The sequence below is a fragment of the Triturus cristatus genome, chromosome 2_2 (assembly GCF_964204655.1).
Source record: "Triturus cristatus chromosome 2_2, aTriCri1.1, whole genome shotgun sequence".
NCBI classification, from domain to species: domain Eukaryota; kingdom Metazoa; phylum Chordata; class Amphibia; order Caudata; family Salamandridae; genus Triturus; species Triturus cristatus.
The window spans coordinates 783,181,369-783,202,098 of NC_140582.1; the positions used below are offsets into that span (position 1 = coordinate 783,181,369).

At 44.8% G+C, this 20,730-nt stretch overlaps 1 protein-coding gene across 1 annotated transcript in view; it reads left to right on the forward strand.

The window, feature by feature from the left end:
- The window catches only part of AASDH (aminoadipate-semialdehyde dehydrogenase), a 468,424-nt gene that overhangs the window by 62,528 nt on the left and 385,166 nt on the right, over nucleotides 1-20,730 (forward strand). The window contains exon 3 of the mRNA XM_085642048.1: nucleotides 3,733-3,853. Within this exon, the coding sequence (XP_085498174.1) occupies nucleotides 3,733-3,853 (121 nt within the window). The remainder of the gene's footprint in view (nucleotides 1-3,732; nucleotides 3,854-20,730) is intronic.

Genomic DNA, 20,730 nt, shown 5'->3' on the forward strand with positions numbered 1-20,730 from the left:
AGGGGTGCAACAGGGTATCCTTTTGGAACCCTTGCACCCTTGAAATTGCTTTCGCAATTTGCGAGTACCTATTGGGAACTGAGTGGCCCATAGGAATGAATGGGACGACATCACTTAATTACGACTCACAATTTGCGCGTCGCAATTAAGGAATGTTTAGAAATCGCTATGTTTTTTGTGATTTCTAGATGCATAGGCTTTTGCGATTCCTTAATTGCGATTCCTTAATTATCGCAATTAAGGAATCGCAAAAACCTACCTTGATGCATGTGCCCCTAACATACTGGTTCATCCACTGTTCGAAATCCAGTCTCCAAGTACTTTAAAGAAAGCCATTTCAATATGAAGTTCCCTCCCCATCATCACAACATATTTATATTCACCATAATGATGTGGTACATCCCATTTAATTTGTTTTGCTAGGGCGAAGAGAGTTTGGCCCATTGAAATAATAGGTGATTGCCCTAGATTGAGATAATGAACAGACTCTTTAATGACTTTCATGCAATGCAAGACCATGGGTTTAAAATTAGGACTTTCTGTGAACAGCGGCAACAATGCAGTACTTGACTGTGGTCTATTGATAGGTGGTAGCAATGATGCATGATATGCTGCCCAAGACATGCTTTCATCAGAAGAAATGTTTCCACTCACAACCTTGCACAATTCTCTTCCAAGCCATTTATATTTATAGGTGTTATCAGCATCAATTTGATCACTTTGGCGATCAACTACTACAAACAGTAATGGAACGTGATAATCTATATTGTCATTGAAGGTGGTTAGATATTTGTATACCGTTCATGTAGATTTGAAATCTATTTTGACTTTGCCATATTAGAATTAATCGCCACAGTACCATGATCAATTCCCTCTAGTTCTCGTTCTGGGTGTTGCCAGTTATTGCTGTTCCATGGAAGGAGCCTTTAGCTGTCATGGAACCAGGATTGTGATCTATGTTATCAATATTTCCCCTGGTGAGTACTTGCCACATCAGTTTTGGTGGACACAGAATTTTTTCACTCTCATACGGTGCGCAGATGCCATTTCCTTCCTCAGCAGATATTTGTGAAACCCTATAATATTAAAAACAATGCCTAGTTTATGGAACTTGTCTATATGTGCTCGATTTCTCGTTTTGACTCTGGCTAGAAACAGCAATGTACATGGGCAGTGGAGTTTCTTTGTTGCTGCTTTGTCTAGGAATTGAAGAAGAGTCTGTTCTTGCATTCTTTACACTGTTAAAAATCAGTAATTTGGAAATAGACAACGCTATATTGGTAGCGGCTGTTTCACAGGAATGCTGATCGCTTGTGTTGGATCCATCGAGTATAATTTTAACAAGGGCAAGAAGCATTTCGGTAACCGATCAGTTTCTACAATCATCCCCAAATGTTCCAATGAAGTTTTCAGATTTTTGCACCATATCTCTACTAACATCGTTTGCTACATTAGCAATATTTACGGCGTCAGAATCTGACTTGTCACAGGAATTTACTAATGCGGATCCTATGTCTTCTTCGAGAGCTAACGGGACATCTCTTCCTTTATTGTATGCCTTCAAACCTCTTGCATTTCTGAGAATTCTCTCTTTTAATCGTGTTGAGTTAACCTTACCTGTAGTGGAATTGAGCTGCTTTATTCTACTTGTGTAAAGATTTATTAAGTCACAGAGTTTGTAAATTGATTTAACGTCTCCCACTCGCGAATCTTTCAGATAAGATACAAGCTCGGCTAGAGCTACCCCTTGTACTGATTTGTTTTTATTCTTTCGTACAATACGTGCCTTTGTTATAGAGTCCAACTAAACATTTATGATGGTATTCAGCATCCGGTGTGTGCATAAAACCCATAGCCAATTTAGCAATAAGTACTGTATCTTTAACTAATTCGGCACACTTACGAACATTAGCATCAACTTCATCTGTTTTCGCTTTATTCATTACAGATGTATTTGATTTGTTGCAAAAGAAAAATGTTTTTATTACAGGAATTTTATTTGGAACATGAATTGCTGAACGTGTTTTAAGTGGGTTACCATATAGATCTGCATCACTATGTTTTCTTTTCTAATCCTGTTGCAGCTTTAGATTGTTTTACTAGTTAGAACCCTATTACCGCCACACTGCATTGTTAGTCCTTAATGTCTGCTCAATACCAGAATCCTCATTAAGACATTCTAGTTCGATATTCATAGGTAGGCATTCCAGTTCTTTACATTTCTTCAGGTTATGGTCTAAAACACTATAACCAGACCCATAATGTTTGCGTGTTTCATTTGCTGGGCTAATAAGTCTTTTTGAAGTAAAGAACACAGGTTGACCAATTTGTTACAACAACATCATCATAGTGCTGGACAGCTTGACCCCTGGTTGTGGGTGTTTCAAAAAGATATTGTTTTGATATGCTACTCGTTTTCAGGCATTACAGAAGACGTGTTGAAGATGGAAAAAAAAGAGAGGTACATAATATATATTATACATATTAATAAATGCTGAAACATGTAAATAAGTATGAATATTTACATTGAATTTATAACTGATTTGAATTTGAAAGTTTTCTAGATGATTTTGGCAGCCATTTTGGTTTTATATTTATGATATTGAAGTCTAGCTCCAACGTGGGCATGCACATTACATGCAGTGATGTGTATACATGAATGTTTGTGCCAAATTTGACGCAATTTGGAAGATTTAAAATGATTTTTTGATATTTGTTGGCCATCTTGAATTTAGATTAGATAGTATTACTTAAATTTTAGAAAAGATCCACTTGAGGTCTTGCTCTTATATGAATACATTACAAAGACGACTGTCTGTACCAATTTAAAGCTTCCTATCTTAAGGTAAGTGATTTTCATTAGATAACAGGCTTAACAGCTGTACTACTTCTAAGAGACCTGTATCCTGGGTTTGAGTGTTTTGAGAGCACAAGGAAACCGTTGGCCATTCATCCCACTCCTGATAAAACTTGTCACGTTTGAATCTAGCATGGGTTCTCCTTAATTAAATGTTGACACGCAATATAAGCCTTCTAGAAGATGAAAGTTCAGTGTTATGGTTTTGCTGTCAGCCAAAGCTTTTTTTAGGAAGCTGCAAGATGCCACTTTCACTGGTTGCACTTCAGACTATTTTTAGTGCTAGCGATACCCCTGCCAGCCTAGGGGGACGGCAAAGGCTGAGATCTGTGATATAACTCATCTTCTTTGCCACGAATAATTGTGAGGTGTGGGTAGAAAAGTTTTCCTTAGCTAAGACTGATTGTCAAAAGGAGCAGAAGGACCAGAAGGAAAGTAGAGAGCCTGGACTGTACCTGAAATGAGGCGAGGGTCATCAGTGGAAGAAGAGGCTGATGGATACAGTATGGCAACTTAACGGACATCTTGTTCCAGTTTGGTCCCCTTACCAAGTAGAAAAAACGCCATGGTAGCAGTCAGGAAATTACTTTTTATGTACCCTTGCTAATATTGGGAGTTGTCCATTTAAATGGCAGTTTATAAAGTTACAGGGAAGAGAATTCAGTACTGCAGCCTTTATGATTTTGAGGCTCCTCCAAAGTGTTCTTGATGTCTTAATTTGTGGGCTGCTGACCTGTTCACTTTTCAGGCCCATTTCCAGGTTAGGTACGGGGCACTCCTATATATTCTTTATAATTCAAATTATTTAAAACTATAAAAATGTGCTGTTTATCCTGCAATATTTTAGTTTTTGTACTTCTTTTTCTTTTGGTTAGAATTCTCCAGGTCCCAGCGGCATATTCTCCAATTGATCCGGATACCCCACCAAATGTGGCTTTTGATTTTATGAGGAGATGTAACCTTAAATACATCCTTGTGCAAGACAACAGAGTACAGGTAAGTGGTAGGCCCTAGTGATTGATTATTTGCATGACAATACATTTGTCTTGTAATGAGGATGCACCACTTCATACAGAGAAACAATTACTCCCATTTTTACACTGATATCTGAGAAAAAGAAAATGTGCTCTGAAAAATAATAAGCCTCAATCAATCAGGTGCTTATAAAGTGCGCTACTCACCTGTGTGGGTCCCAAGGCGCTGGGGGGCTAGGGTGGGGGCGCAGCTCTGGTTCAGTTGAAGAGCCAGGTCTTGAGGTTCTTCCTGAAGGTGTGCAGGTTCGGGGAGCGTCTGATGTTTGCTGGGAGCCCGTTCCAGGTCTTGGCTGAGATGTAGGAGAAGGCTCGTCTGCCAACTCTGTTTCTGCAGATGCGGAGGGTCTTTGCCAGGGTGAGGTTGGCGGAGCGGATGTTCCTTTTGGGTACGTGGAAGGAGACTCTCTCATTCAGGTATTTGGGTCCGATCTTGTGGAGGGATTTGTAGGCATGGGTGAGAAGTTTGAAGGTCACTCTCTTCTCGACGGGGAGCCAGTGGAGGTCTCACAGGTGTTGGGTCATGTGTTTGTGTCATGGTGTCCCTAGGACGAGTCTTGCTGCGGCGTTCTGGATGGTTTGGAGCTTGTGTAGCAGAGTTCTGTTGATTCTGGCATAGAGGGCGCTGCCGTAGTCAAGTCTGCTGGTTATGAGTAAGTGGGTGACGGTCTTTCTGCATTAGAGGGGTATCCATTTGAAGGTCTTTTGGAGGATGCGAAGGCAGTTGAAGCTGGTGGAGGCGACAGAGTTTATCTGGAAGGGTCATGGTGAGGGAGGAGTCCAGGATGATGCCGAGGTTCCTTGCGTAGTCTGTAGGGGTGGGTGGACTCCTGAGAGCAGAGGGCCACCAGGTGTTGTCCCAGGCTGTGTTGGAGGGTCCTAGGATGAGCACCTCGGTCTTCTCCGAGTTGAGCTTCAGACAGCTGTCTTTCATCCAGCACGCGACATCCTTCATTCTTTCCTGGAAGCCGAGTCTGGTGTCTTCAGGGTTCCTCGTGAGGGAGAGGATGAGCTGGGTATCGTCGGCGTAATAGCATAAGCACATCGTTTAGACCTGCCATTTGCAGGACCCTTAATAAAATCATTTAAATCTATTTTGTCATTTAAGCGTGATAAATGAAGCTTAACTGAAGTTAACGTGGAATGTTGCAGCCATGACTGACATAATTTACCTACAGAGTAGGTAGTCACTGTGTGTGAATATGTAAAACGAGGGTCAACCCTAAGTTGTGTATATCCTGGAGCCAAATCCAGAAACCGACGCTGACAGGAATCTGAGCTTGTTTGCCATACCAACCAACCCTCAGGATTCAATGTCGAAATATTGAAGGTGCCATTGGAAACAAGTGACTGCAACATAGTAAGGGACAGATCTGAGTGATTTTCCCAACCAGGATAAGCACCCAGATCAGGGATCGAGGGGGAAATTAATTTTTTAGATCTTGCCAATCCAAAACAGGTGGTCTGACAAATAGACGAATTTAAAAATAAAATATGGTTTAGGATAAGACAGGCACGATGCAAAGCTTCAGTTTCTTGTACCTGCCACGGTTTAGTTCCCCAAACCGATTTAAGATCGATAGTAGCTTTCCATACGTCATAACCTCCAATAGCCAATTCATCCATAAAGGATTTGGAATATAATAATTTTGTGTGTGTCAGTCTGACCTTAGAAGTGGGTTCTACCTCCACCTTAAAATAAAAAGACTCAGGGTTTGACACACTAAAATCCGAAAAGTATGTGAATTTTTTCAATAAAGTGGCAGAGCTGCCGGGCATAGGGACAGGACAATGTTCCCATTGAGTGAAATTAACAACATTTCGAAAAGTATTTGCTCTGTGTAGGAAATGTGTGCCATAATGTTGAAAACAAAATTGCTCATCATAGTTTGCAGTATTTAAATACAGATCTTCTGCATCAAATGCAGCATAATATTGTAAATCAGAAAACAGTGCTTCTATTGCTTGTACATCCCAATCATCTGAGCGGATGTTTTGTTTAACTACATCACCCATAGAAACAAGAAAAACAGTTGGCACATTAATAACTTCGGTGGGACCATGAATTTGAAAGTTCACCGCATCCCAAGCAATCCCATCACGTACAGGCCAGGAGGTGATGTTCACAAACGCCTGGTCTCTTTTCATGATGTGTGATGAGGAATGGGGGGCCAAAGTTCCATCAATTAATTGAATTGTAGAACGCTCATTCAGGTAGTGTCTGTTGATAAGTCTAAAAAACACTACCACAAAGCCAATTGTCATGAATAAAAAAATACAAATTAGCACCAACCAGATGTAAGTCCAAGGTGCAACCAAAAAATGTCTCTTGAACCAGGCAAAAAATATAGAGATTTTGGACGGGACAGTGGAAGTCAATGATTCAGTTTCAAAGGAAGAATGTGACTGGGTAAGTGTTGTTGTATTTAATAGGGTCAAAGCGACTTCTGTAGGATAAGCATACTCCGGATCACCAGGCAAACCACCAGCAGAAGGAGGCACAGGCAGGTCTGAAACTGTATGCATCTCAATGGAAACTTCAGGCACGATGATAGAAGGTGGCAACACAACAGAGTTTCTCAGCATTGAAGGGCAGGAAACCGAAGGTGTCATACTATGGAGAATCGGCCACCCTGTGTAGCTTGACATTTTCAATTGAAATGTACCTGTTTTCCTTGCGACCAGGAAGTGGTGGTAAAACAACTGTACGTGTACCCAATACTCCAAGCACCGGGACTGGTACACGATAAGAGGGGCCAAACTCCTTCTTGTTCTCCACCTTCTCACGGACCAGATCACCAACTCGAGGCAGCCAGCTGACCACCGGAATCAGGAGCGCTTCTTCAGATGTAGAGGGCACGTGTTCCTTTGCTAGAGTGTCTCTTGCTTCTTGTAGATTCTGTAATACAGCACAGTGGTCATCGAGGTCAAAAGGCGCGGCAGCTGCCTCCATGTCTAGACCATCAAGGTCCGGAACAAACATTCTCACTCCAAAGAGCATCATGTACGGGGTCCGCCCACCCAGAGACCTTCTAGGGAGATTATTAAGTGCACGTTGGACGTCATACAAGTGGGCAAGCCAGTTCCGGCCTGTACCTAACACCTTGGCTGTCAACGATTGCTTTAGGTCACGGTTCATCCGTTCCACAACACTATTGCCCTCAGGCCGGTATGGAGACGAAAATTTGACTTGGACCCCCAAACTTCTCATAGCCTCTTTGTAAGCCTTAGAGGCGAACGCCGGGCCCTGATCAGAGTGAAGGGTACCACACGCAAAACTCCCTATAAAGACACGCAATGCTTTGATGACAGTCCTGGCATCAGCACTCCTTTGTGGCCACACCCACAGAAAACGTGTGCACGAATCCACTGCAACCAAGATGTACTTGTACGCAGTATCAGAGGTAAAAGGACCGCAGTGATCTAAATAAACATACGCTAGTGGTTGATTAGATATATGCAGCTGCGTTGGAGGTGGACGTTCAACAGAAGAGGGTTTGATCTGCTGGCAAATGTCACAATTAAGGACATAAGCCCGCGCTTGTTTATACAAACCGTACCACCAGTAACGTTGCTGCAAAAGAGACACAGTTGCTGACACTCCAGCATGCGCAGACGCAACACCTTCGTGGGCAGCTGTTATCAAATTTGGTCTGCAGTCCGCGTTGGGAATCAATCTATCACCAACGTCGTTAATCCTCACCAATGGGACGTTATCAGGACTTAAGTGATAATGGTATCGAGAAGGGAAACCTCTAGGGAAGTTTGTCCCTGTCTCTGAAGCAGCTATAGCTGCTAAGATGTCTGCATCTATCTTAGATTTTGATCTTGTAACTGCTGCTACTAAATATGTCGCCACTGCTGTTTTAGCTGCCTCGTCAGCCAAACTGTTACCGACAGCATGGACACCAACTCGTTGGTGACCAAGAGTGTGAATTACATCCACAAGTGGCAGACTCCCTTTGAGTTCCGACACTCGAGCCCAAAGCGTTTTATGCTTCACTGCGCTACCTTTTGGAATCACGAAAACCATTCATAATCCAAAAAAGTAAATTGTTGTTGTAAGATTGAACACAATAGTAAGAGTCACTCACTATAAGAGTAGTGACTCTGTGATCAGCAAACTCAAGTGCAAGCACCAGAGCACGAAGCTCCGCCAGTTGCGCGGTACAGTCACCCAATGACTGCGTATGCACTGCATCAGATTTGAACTCTCCATTCACGAAAGTACCGATTACAATTGCGCAAGCCGCTGAATAAGCGTGCCTTGATCCAGTTGCGGGTTGCGCCGACCCGTCAGTGTATATGACACAATGGTATTCCTCGATGGGGCGCAATGACTGTGGAGCAGGATGAACAAATTCATACTCCAAACTCTCTTGAGTCTGCAACGCCGCGTCAAAGATGTATTCGACGTCAGGCGAAGCTAAGGAGGTTGCCCATTGTATCCACCTTGGATGTAAAGCCTTAGAATTTGGTACACTAGCTTTAGTAACTGCTTCAAGAGCAGGAAACGGTGTTACTACCAGCATGCGTTTTCCCTGTGATAGCGCTCGTTCTTTCAGGATCGCCATCTGAACTGCTGTCAAGACTTTTTCAACAGTGGAAAATCGCAGCTCAGCAGAAGTGTACATATGAGATTTGTAAGCAATGGGGACTGTGTCACCCTCATTGAACGTTAAGTACGTGAAACCTTCCGCGCCTGGAACAATTCTAATGACCAGGTTGGTGTGGTTGTCACGAGTTTTTAGATATTTAGCTGTAAGAAGATCAGTTTGCAAAGTATACAATGCCAACAAGTGCTCTGGCAGCCAGCAAGATCTGGTATAAGTTGGTTGTATCAAGGCATAAAGCGTCTTGATACACTGGGCATAATCAGGAATGTAGGATCGACCGAAATTCAGAAAACCGAGCAAGGATTGTAGTTTTTTCAGTGTCGTAGGGATACAAAGGTTTGCGCATTTCTCAAGGAACTGCGGTGCCAAGCCTCGACCTTCATTATTGAGTTCGTACCCCAAGAACAACACTGTAAATTCAGCAATGTGGGACTTCTTAAAGTTAAACTTGTAACCGAAGTCTGCAAACATAGTCACTATGTTATCCACACGAGCAAGGTGTGGAAGCAACTCTTCGTCTGTCAGATAGATGTCATCGACATACGAGTATGCTTCCGGGTCTACCATCTCCAAGAGAGAGACCACGCGAGTGGCAAAAACTCCAGGGCTGTTTTTATAGCCCATCGGGAGCCTCTTGAACAATTTTTGTTTGCCACCCGAGGTGAATGCTGTCCACTCATAACTAAGAGGGGCCAGATTATGGCAATAAAAGCCATTGGATAAGTCGAGCGTAGTCTTGAAACGTTTTCTCACAAGACTATCTACGAGAGCCGAACTATGAGTATTTTGTACCGCACACGCCTGGCAATGTGAGTTTAAATGCCGGTAATCCAAAACTAGGCGGTACGACCCGTCAGGCTTCGTTACAGTGAATAAAGGATTATTCATGGGTGACACACATGTCTCAATCACTCCTTGAAATTCCAATTGTTCAAAGATGGACGCGACGTGAGGTCTAGCCTCGCGACGCATGGGATATTGGGGTTGAGGCTGGGGATCGGATCGCAATGGAATCTCATGATTGGGAGAACATTTATCCCAGCCAACCTGATTACGATATAACGCAGGCGCAAGCACCTGCGCCCACTCCCCGGCCAACCTAGTAGACTCCTCCGTGGGCACTGCGTGCCCAAAGGAAGGAAGTATAACTTCCTCTCCCCTAGGGGCGTCCAAAATGAAAGCCGGAGGCCAATCTTTCTCCGCCAAAAGAATATCATATGTGGTGGTAAGATTATCCCAAAAAACCACTTTAATTTTGCGTTGTATGTCACCCTCAATATTAAGGACTATTTCAAATAATCTTTCCGGGGGGGCTCAGCAGTTTCAACTGTCACATAAATGTCAGTTGCTGTCGCCTCCAGAAATGGACGCAATGCTTCCCGCACTACTGTAACTTCCGCCGCGCTGTCTAGCAGTGTTAGTGCCCATATCAGGTTCCGAAGCTGTGTCCTGACCATCTGAGGCATATCTCGCTGCGATAGCAGCAACTTTCTTTTCCTGAAACGGTGGACGTGGTCTGGCAGCGTCTTCCTGCTTGCCTTTACCATCAGTCTGGCGGGGCTGGTCTCGACCTTGAGTGCCCCGTCCTCTTCCACGCTCTCCACCACCAGAGTGCGAAGTCGATGTTTCCTGTGAAGAACGAGGAGAGCGTTGTTCAGAAACCTGAAACCTATCAGGTGACTTAATACGAGTACGATCGCGCAAATCATAAGTGCGTTCACTATACGACTGAACTGGTGAGGCAGGACGAGAAACCTGTTTCTGTTGCTGCTTCTCTTGTTTTTTGGCTCGCCAACTTTGTTTAGGAAAGTTGGGCTTTTCGTCTTTTGTAGACGAACTCACCTTAGTTTGTTGCACTACATCGGGAATTTTGATGGTGGGTTTCACACCTAAGGCACTACGTCCAACCATCCTATAGGCTTTCGCAATAATTTTTGCGAACTCCCTAGGCTTATCGGCATCAGCCACAAGCTCCAGCATATTACCAACTTGGAACTGCATGGCATCTCCTTTGAGGTTGCCCATTACAATGGAACAAATCACATCGAAACTGTCGACAAGCCTTAATCCCAACTCAATAGCTGCCTCCGCACCATGACTTTCTTGAACTTTCTTGATGACGGAGGGTAGTACAGCCATAGACGGAGTGCCGTAGCACTTCGAATATGTCGCAGCAAAGACCTTGCCCCAATTGTCACAATCAACAAGTTCAGGGACCAGGTCTTTCGGCAAAGTAATGGTGAGTATCCTGTGTTTATCCACAGGTGTAGTGTTTGGAAACACGGCTTCTAATTGATCAAATGTTTCCGCAAGCCAGTAAGGAAATTCATCCTTACTGAGGGGGCGCTTGCCGACTACCGCGTTAACCATAACTTGGCTAATCACCACTGCGTGATGGTGATCCGCCCCGTGTCCAGCAACCGCAGGTGCTCCCACCTGAACTGTGCGTGACACATACTGCACTAAAGCCCTATGGACCGTAATCAGGGCTGTGTGTAGTGTTCGTAAATGACCCACTGCCACTGTCATGTAGCGTGGGTGTGGAGTATATCCGGCCAGTACCGGCCATGTAGCCCCTGCAATTGACAACGGGCCCATTCTCGCCGATACGACCTCATGGGGGAAGGCGCCATTAAACCAAATCGTATGCTGCCAGGCAGAAATAGGAATTTCCAGAGTCCGATATGGGGCATAAGCCGCAGGTACAGCCGAGGCTGTATATTCGTGGAACAAATTATCGTCTGTATCCACCTCGGCAAAGGTCACCCATGAGTAAAACAACTCATATGGGTAGGTGGTATCAGCACTGACCACAAAGACTACGGACATCCCGTCATCAGGTACCCCATACACCCTCAAATGAGCGCGCAGAGGAACCCTACTATGAGCGGGAATATTAACCGCCATAAGGACGCCTTAAAGAATAACAACGATATTTACAGTAGCACTTGGGCTCAAAAATTATAACCTTTTTAATTTTCAAGCTTGATAGAACCTTTAGTCTAAACCTAGGTAGGTTAAACCGTCACTCAAGTTTTCCGGAAACGAGAGTGAGGGTAGTTGTGGACTAAACACTAGTACTACTAAAGCGTCTCAGATCTTAAGACCAAATGTTAGGTGCGCCATGTTGCAGGGATTCTGATTTTGCACAGAACTATGCGCAGGAGACCAGGACCTCGGAGAATTGTGGTGTACCAGAAAACTCCCCTCAGAACCCAGAACCCCTTATCCGACTAGCTTAGTATCCCGTTCGTTAACCTAGATCTAGCTAGGTGGTCTCAATGTATAGACAAACCAGAACAAGCGACTTAGATATTTCTCAGGAGTGGTGGGAATCCGAAATACCTGTTCGTACTTATTTGTTAGTCCACAACATAATAATACAGACACGGTAAAGTTTAAAGAGTTTATTTTATAAACCTTGCGTCCTAAGATGCAGTACTTTGGCTAACACTAGCAGACTTACAGTACAGATCAGAACCATAAGCATTATTACAATACCATATAAAATGAAAGGAGCAATCATACTATTAATGACAGTGGTATACGGCCACACTCCTTTCACTATAATCTAATACATTACCATTAGACTATTAGAAGGTCTCTTAGGCTAAAAGGGGGGACCCCATACCGTATAGATCAGCTTAGTAGAATCACATCAAAGGATCAGCTCTCACAGCATGCATCAGCTCTTCTGTTCGAATGAATGTAAAACCAAACTGTTCTGCAATATTAAAGACGCTTGTCCTTCAGATATTGGCAGCTGTATGCATGATATGTCTAACAAGTGGTACGATCAATCTAAACACAACACTCTGTACCTTCTAGTGACCCAGACGCGTTCTTTGCATGATGTACAGACCAAGGGCACATTTCACGGTTAAGAATGTGAAACAACAGTTTGTTATCCTGTAAGGCAAAGTCGAGTCAGCATTTCTAAAATGAATAACACATAACAACAGTGTCGTGTGCAGCGCAGCAGAAACGACAAGCTTGCTTGCTAAAAATGATCTCGTTTATGCTAACTTAGTGTTGTAAATAGGGCGTGACTTAATCCATCTCACAAGACTATGCTGAGCCCATGCTGTCAGACGATGGCGGCGAGGGGGGCCATGTAGATGTTGAAGAGTGTGGGGTTGAGCGATGATCCTTGGGGTACTCAGCAATTGATCTCTGTTGGTTCGGAGAGGAAGGGAGGGAGTCTGATCCTCTGGGTTCTGCCGGAGAGGTAGGATCGGATCCAGTGGAGGTCGGTTCCTCGTATCCCGCGTCGTGAAGTCTGGCTGTGAGCGTGCGGTGTGAAACGATGCTGCGAAGAGGTCTAGTAGGATGAGGGACGCGGTGTGTCCCTGGTCGAGTAGCATGCGGATGTCATCAGTGGTGGCGAGGAGGACGGTTTCGGTACTGAGGTTGCTGCGGAATCCAGACTGGGAGGAGCCTAGGATGGATTTTTCTTCGATGAAGGTGGTCAGTTGAGCGTTTGCGAGTCTCTCGGTGACTTTGGCAGCGAAGGGGAGAAGGGAAATGGGTCGGTAGTTTTTCAGGTCCATCGGGTCGGCCGTCGGCTTCTTGAGGAGGGGCTTGACTTTCGCCCGCTTCCAGTCATCTGGGAAGATGCCGGACTTGAAAGAGGCGTTGATGGTCCGTCCTAGTTCGGGTGCGATGGTGGCGGCAGCCCTGTGGTAGATGTGTGGAGGGCAGGGGTCCATGGGGGCTCCAGAGTGGGTTTTGTTTATGGTTGCGGTGACGTGTTCCACCGTGGCGGGATTCCATGTAGTGCCGGTCGGCTGGTTGTCGGTGGATGGGAGGGGGGTAGTGTCCGGTGTCTGTTCGCTGAAGTTGTCGTAGAGGGCCTTGCTTTTCAGATGGAAGTAGGAGCTGAGCCTGTTGCAGAGTTCCTGGGATGGTGTGACATCTGTGGCTTCGCTGGGGGATTTAGTGATTTGCTGTATGATGTTGAAAAGTTTTTGGGCGTTGGTTGAGTTTGTGTGGATCTTGTTCTTGATGAAGGTCCGCTTGGTGTCCCTAATTTGCCGGTGGTATTCCTTGTGGGCGTTCTTGTGGTTGTTCAGGTCTTCCGTGTTTTAACGGTTCCGCTAGGTTTTCTCGAGGCGTCTGCAGGAGCGTCTGGCTTCTTGGAGTTCGGTGGTGAACCAGACGGCCTTCGGTGGGCGTTGTTTTGCGGGGTGGCGTAGGGGTGCGAGCTTGCCATCGCAGCTGGAGATCCAGCGGTGGAGTTCTTTGGCTGCGGAGTTGGCGTCGGTCGTGGCACTGGGGGGGTCTAGGCAGCGGGGGGTGTTGAGGTGTTCCTCTGTGATCTTGCTCCAGTTCCTTAGTGGCGGGCGCGGGGGGTTTGGGTGCGGTGGTGGTGTTGAGGGTGAAATGTACGCAGTGGTGGTCCGTCCAGAGGGGCTGTGTGGTGTGGCTAAAGCGGATGTTTGTTCCTCCTACGAAGATGGGGTCGAGGGTGTGTCCTGCTCTGTGCGTGGGGGTGGTTGGAGAGGTTGTCGACAAGGGTGGTGGAGTCGGGGTAGTTGCGGTTGTCGAGGTGGAAGTTCAGGTCTCAGAGTAGAATGTAGTCCGTGGAGGTGATGGCGTAGGGTGCGACGAGGTCGGCGATGGTTGTGGCGGCCTGGGTGCGAGGTCCCGGGGGCCTGTAGGCGAGGGTGCCATGCAACGTGGTCCTAGGGCTGGTCTGGATCTGGAAGTGGAGGTGTTCTGTGTTGGCATGGGGATCGCTCGTGCTGGAGGTGGAGAGTCAGAGGGAGGTATTGTGTGCGATGGCGAGGCCTCTTCCTGGGCGGTGGGGGCGGTCCTCTCTCTGGATCTTGTATCCGTCAGGGATGGCGGTGGCGATGTCGGGCCAGAGGTGACGTTGGTCCAAATTTCTGTGAAGAAAGCGACGTCTGGGGATAAGGTGTCGATCAGGTCCCAGATCTCTGAGGCGTGTTTGTGTAGGGAGCGCACGTTGAGGAGGATGCAGGTCAGGGCTTCGATGGAGCGGCCGTTCAGTGGGCCTTCTGCCATCGTGGGGGCATAGTTGATGGTGAAGGCTTGTTGGCAGTGACTGCGGGAGAACTGTCCGTGGGTAGTGTTAGGTGCGGCTCTTTGGCAGTCGGCGTGTCTTCCGGGGTTGAATGCGTGGAGGGGCAACGGAGTCATATCGGCGGGGACTCGGAGTTCCAGGGTTCCTGGCGCTGGTCACGGTCGGGTTGCGGACGGGCGCAGGCGTGCTTGCCTTAGGCAGGCCAGCGGCACGCAACCGTGTAGCACTCGCCATTAAGCAGGGGAGTGGGGTGGGACGTGCAGCTGGGAGGTGGGAGCTGGGGCGGGTTGCGGCGGGAAAAATTAACAGTGGACAAAAAGGAACAGCAGCAGGGAATACAGCGAAATACGGAGCACAGGAATACCAATAGCAGCACACAGTGCACAATGACTACAATACAATAACTACAATAACAGTGATACAGTTAGTAACTACTAACTGCTCTGCATTCCAACCGCTAATTCTCTAATTTCTGAACGTTCTAGTCTGACCTCACCCCCACTTCAGCAATTTCTTAATTAATTTTCTCCCTGTTGTCTTCAGGGAGGTGCACCATTTCCCTTTACCTTGACTTTTGTTGATTATTTGCATAATAACTTAGGCTGCCCTCCGATCATCTACAAAAATGTTTACTACCCATCAATGGATGGGGTACTATAGCTCTCAAACCTCCCTTGACATATAGGTGACAACTAGCTGCCATGGCTTTCTAAATGCTTTCTCCCTCCCAAGTCCTACGTGGTATAGCCACATGTCTTCTGTATGAATAATTTGAGAACCCCCAGTTGTGCAACAACATTTGTTTTGTTGCTAACAGTAAGAGTATTGGTAATTGTTTTCTTCCCATACAGTGAGTGGATCGATTCTGCTGCAATTTCCATGAGCATGACCACCGAACATCCCCCCGTTGCTGACTGAGTGATAGCTTTGATCACTTTTAAACCTCTCTCCAGTAGTGTTTGACTTTAGGGCAGGACCATAAAATGTGTGTCAAAATGTTTGTCAGTGTCCCTACACCAACTCCTTCCTGCACTCCATCCCGAAGGTGTCTGATGTGCTTAGGTCTATCTTGTGTAGTTTTTCCATGGTTGTAGAACCATTGCTATAAGATTTTTAATAGAGTTTTCTTGCCAACTGCATGCGTTGCAAATGTGCTTGCTCTAATCAGAATATCCTCCCATTGCTTCTTATATACTTGAATGCCTAATGTCATTTCTAATGCTGCCATGAAATGGCAGTTTACTTCCAGCTTGTAATTTAATGATAGTCAGTATGGCATGTGTTAATGTGTCTCCCCTCTAAAAAAGCATCTTTGCTGCTGACCTCAGAGCATGTGGGTCCCATGTTCGAGTCTCGGCGTCGACGCCAACACCCTGTCATTCTGGACAAATCACTTTAATCTCCCCGTGCCTACAATTCAGTGCTTTAAGGCCCTCACAGGTGATTTGCCGCGCTTTACAAACCCTGGATTTGAAAGGAGTCAGGCTTCTGTTGTCTCCAGCTTTAAGCTGAGTGTGCATTACACGGTAACAGCTTTGCTGGTATATGAATTGTTTCTGTTGATCTGACCCAAAATCTAGCTCCTCTTGTATAGAGGAATCCAGTTTTCCTTTTTGAAACATGTTCCTGAGTGTGCCATATATCCCCCTTCATTGCACTGCCGAAATCTTTTACAATACATATCTACGGAAAAATATGAGTATTCCCAAAGCGGGGTAAATATTGAATGAACTATTACCAATACGTTCCTGCTCTCTACTTGTGCCCATACCTCATTGTTGCCCATACCCTCACTGTTGTTTGTAAACTATAAAATATAGTATCTCAGTGTTATCTTTTCAATAATTGGTTTTTTTTCAACCCCTCCCCCCCCAAACCTGCTAGATTAATTTTGTACCCAGTGTTATCTGTTTCCCTTCTTGTCCATTCCATTAGGAAACCGAGTTGCGCTGCTTGGTAGTAGAGCCACAGGTTGGGGATTCCCAGCTCCTGCCTTCTGATATACTTTCTGTTCTCCTTCTCTTGTTTTCTTCCCTTGCTATATGTAGTCTGAGCATAAGCCTTGCATTTTCATGGAGTGGGAGAGCTTGAAATATGTATACAATGTTTGGGAGCATTGGTATTTTTAATGCACTGATGCGTTCTACCCATGACAATGCACTTGCCTTCATCTGCCTATCTCCACTTTAAAACCCAGTGAGGAGGTCTGTTAAAAGTTTTGTCTCCGTAACTGTGTTGGGCAATTTTATGCCCACATGGTTTATTGCAGTGTGTGGCCATTTGAATAGGGATTGCTTGTTTAAACTTTCGCAGCTCCTCTGCATTTAGTGACAGGTTGAGGCCCGCAGTTTTCATACTATTGATTTTAAAGCATGCAACACTTTCGTAGGCCTACAATTCAGTTAGCAGGGTCAGTAGAGGCTGTTATTTTGTGTTTGAGGCCAGAATGTTATCAGCACATATGGTTAGTCTGAATTTGAGTGGGCTTAGTTTGATGCTATTTATGTCTCTATGTGCTCGTATTCTGTGCAAAGTGGTCTAGGAAGAGAGTAAGAGGAGAGGGAAAAGACGGCACCCCATCTCATATCCCTCTAGATTAGAATCCTTTCTCATAGTATCCTATTAACTCATGTTTGAACTGTGGAGGCGTGGTACTCTATTAGTGCCCATCTAAGAAACTATTCACCCAAGGCAATTCTTAGTGTGTCTTCCATAAAAGCCCAGTCCCCCCTGTTGAACAGTACTCGGTGGTTGTAACCTGGTGGTAGTCAGATCCTTGTCAATAGTTGTGCATGTACATTGATTAATTAAATTGATCTGTATGAGGTATATTTCAAGGGGGACGTATTTGGTTTTAGAGTTGGTGAAATCAAATCATCCATCAATGACAGAGACAGAGCGTTCATATCGGCCACTTCTTTAAGAACCTCTGTATGGATCCTCTGGACAAATAGTTTAAATGACTTCTAGAAACATCTAGGAAGCAATCTCGCCCCAATGATATTGCAGTTTTTAGATCTTTTATTGTGAGAAGACCTTTCTCCTGTGTGATGGGTGCATCCAATTATTTTCTAGCTTCTGGAGTAGTACATCCAATTCGTCTCTAGCTTATGGAATGAGGACTGAGCTTTCCACTGAATCTAAATAGGATACTCCTTCCTCTGGAGCTGTGGTGTCTCTTTTGTAGGGCTCCAGGTAGAACTCTTTAAATCTATTTTCTTGGCCACCCTGGTAACCAGTTCCCTTCTGAATTGCCTGGCTTGGAATTTATTGACCAGCAATCTCCCCTCCTAATTGTCCCCTTCATAACATTTTATACTAATTATGTCAGAATATGATTTATTCTTTCTTTTTCAGGGAGCTCTCTCTCTGCCCTGCCATGACTTTCTTCAATAAATTTGCGACAGTGTTGCTTTTTTGTTTTTATTCTACCTCATTGAGGTCTACCCTAAGTTTCATAGCTAGGCCTTCTCCCATGTTCTTCAGGCGTGCAGCATCTAATCTCTTCTGTACTTAAAACCCCCCATAAACTATACAATAGCAAAAATCCATACTTAAATAATCTTGAGAACTCCTTGGCACTACTCTGTCCCTCAAAATCCTATTGGGTTAAGTAATCTAACTTGCTACAGAGAGAATGTATTAATTGGGTTGTTCAGGTGTAACTCCTCACCCTCCACCCCAGCCACCCTTAGTCCATTCCACCTCTATTCCTAGCTTCATTTTGTAGGAAAACAGCCCAGGCGTTTACAGAAGGTTCCACAGGGTAACCTGTGTGATCAGCTGTTTCTGTGTTCTTATGCTTCTCTTATGTCTGTGCTGGCATTTTTGGGTCTGTTTTATGGATTCAAAACTTCCATGAAGGATTTTCGGCTTCGTGCAGTCTCAATTATTTTAAATGATATGACAGAGTTCCGTATGCATGACGTATGGCGAATACGAAATCCAACTACACTAGAAAGCACCCATTCATCCACAGTAAATAACAGTTGGTCAAGGCTTGACTATTGGCTCCTCACAGACCAAGCCTGCACATGGACCACGGACATAACTCGCCTTCCCAAAACACTCTCTGACCATAAACCCGTGATATTAACCTTACAGATTCCGACATATATATACCCCCACCATTTGTGTGGCGTTTCAACTGCGCTCTTAGACCCCATTTACAAAGAAAAATTCACTCGGCAATAGTAGATTACTTTGCAGACAATAAACACTCAGTTGAAAGTGCAGGTATGCTGTGGGAGGCCTTTAAAGCGACTCTAAGAGGCATCTGTATAAGTACAAATGCTGGCATCTTACGAGATATTCGAACACAATTGAAGAAGTGTGAAGATCGCATAAAACTTCTAGAAACGGAATATGATAACACTCATAGTGCACTCACCCTTAGCAACCTGCGGGACAAGATGAATCAATATAATACACTGGCAGATGATGAAATAAAATATACCTCACAATGCCACACAGCGCGCAAGATAGTTGAAGGAGGCAGACCAGGCCGTATATTAGCACAAAAAGTGCACACAGAGCGTAAACAACACACCGTTATGCAAATAGAAGATGATAATGGGATACTGCATTATGACACCCAAGGCTTATTAAACACATTCGTGGAAACATACAGCGATTTCTATAGGACACAACATACAGTGCTAGGTCCTGAAATTATGCACTAAATTGAATATATAGCCCTGGTATGGCTATCCGATACACACCGCGAATACCTAGCCCAACCCATAACGGAGGAAGAAGTACAGCAAGCTATAAAATCATTGCCCAACGGTAAGTCACCCGTTCCTGATGGGTACACTGGAGAATTCTATAAAACGCATTCTGAATTATTGATTCCACATCTGCTTGAGATGTATGACCAACCCTATAATACTAAATCCTCCCCCCAACGCTACGTGAAGCACTTATAGTGACACTGCTAAAGTCAGATAAAAATCCTGAAAAAGCGAAGTCTTACAGACCCTTATCATTAATAAATACAGACGTTAAAATATTGGCAAAGATTATTGCCACTAGGCTGCAACCACTCATGTCCTCTATAGTTCTACCTGACCAATCTGGATTTATCCCAGCTCGTTCAACTGCCATAATCTACACACTATATCTGCCCTTTTACATCAACTAAATCCGGAGTTACAGGCTGTAGCGGTACTACTAGATGCGTCTAAGGCCTTTGACTCTATCGAATGGACTCACATGTTCACGATATCACAAAAAATTGGATTACCGCCCATATTCACAAACTGGATTGCCCTCCTATACAATAAACCTACTGCCCGCATCAAGGTCAATAGACATATATCAGCGGTAATACCAATACAATGTGGAACTAGACAGAGTTGCCCATTATCCCCCCTACTTTTTTCCATTGCATTAGAACCACTGGCTTGCAAAATACGTCAGAAATACACACACACGGCACTGCGGTTTAATTTGAGACCCATTAGCAAATCATTATACGCGGATGATATGGTGCTGTACCTAAGAGACCCTGAAGCGCACCTCTCACCACTACTAAGAGAATATATACAATTTGGTCGCTACTCTGGCCTGCAAATTAGCTGGAGCAAATCAGCGGTGGTACCGTTGACCGCGATTACAAGAGCACCACAAATGGAGTTCCCCCTCGTATGGCAGGAAGATCCCATCAAATATCATGGAATTTGGATACATCGAGGCCCTGAATTAGTACTTAGATACAACTATGGCACCGCAATAGACCGCATAGAAACACAAATAACCAGATGGATAACTCTCCCTCTCTCTCTAGCCGATAGAATATCACTAATAAAGATGGTATTGTTAACTAAGCTGCTATACCTCTTTATCAATATACCAATACCACCTTCCACTTCAATTTTTAATAGGATACGCACAAACCTCATTAGACTGATATGGGCCGGTAAACAAGCTTGCATAAGTCTCAACACCATGTCGCTTCCATATGCCTCAGGCGGGTTTACAGTCCCTGATGTTCATCTATATTACCTATGTGCTCAGGCACAATACGCATACTATTGGTTTCACCCGGTACAATACCTGCTGCACCTTGCGATAGAAGATGGCGAAGCTGACCCAGTGCCACTACCCAGCATACTCACACATACACAACCTCACTTATCAATGCGAGAAATAAATACAATACGGACAACCTCACAAGCC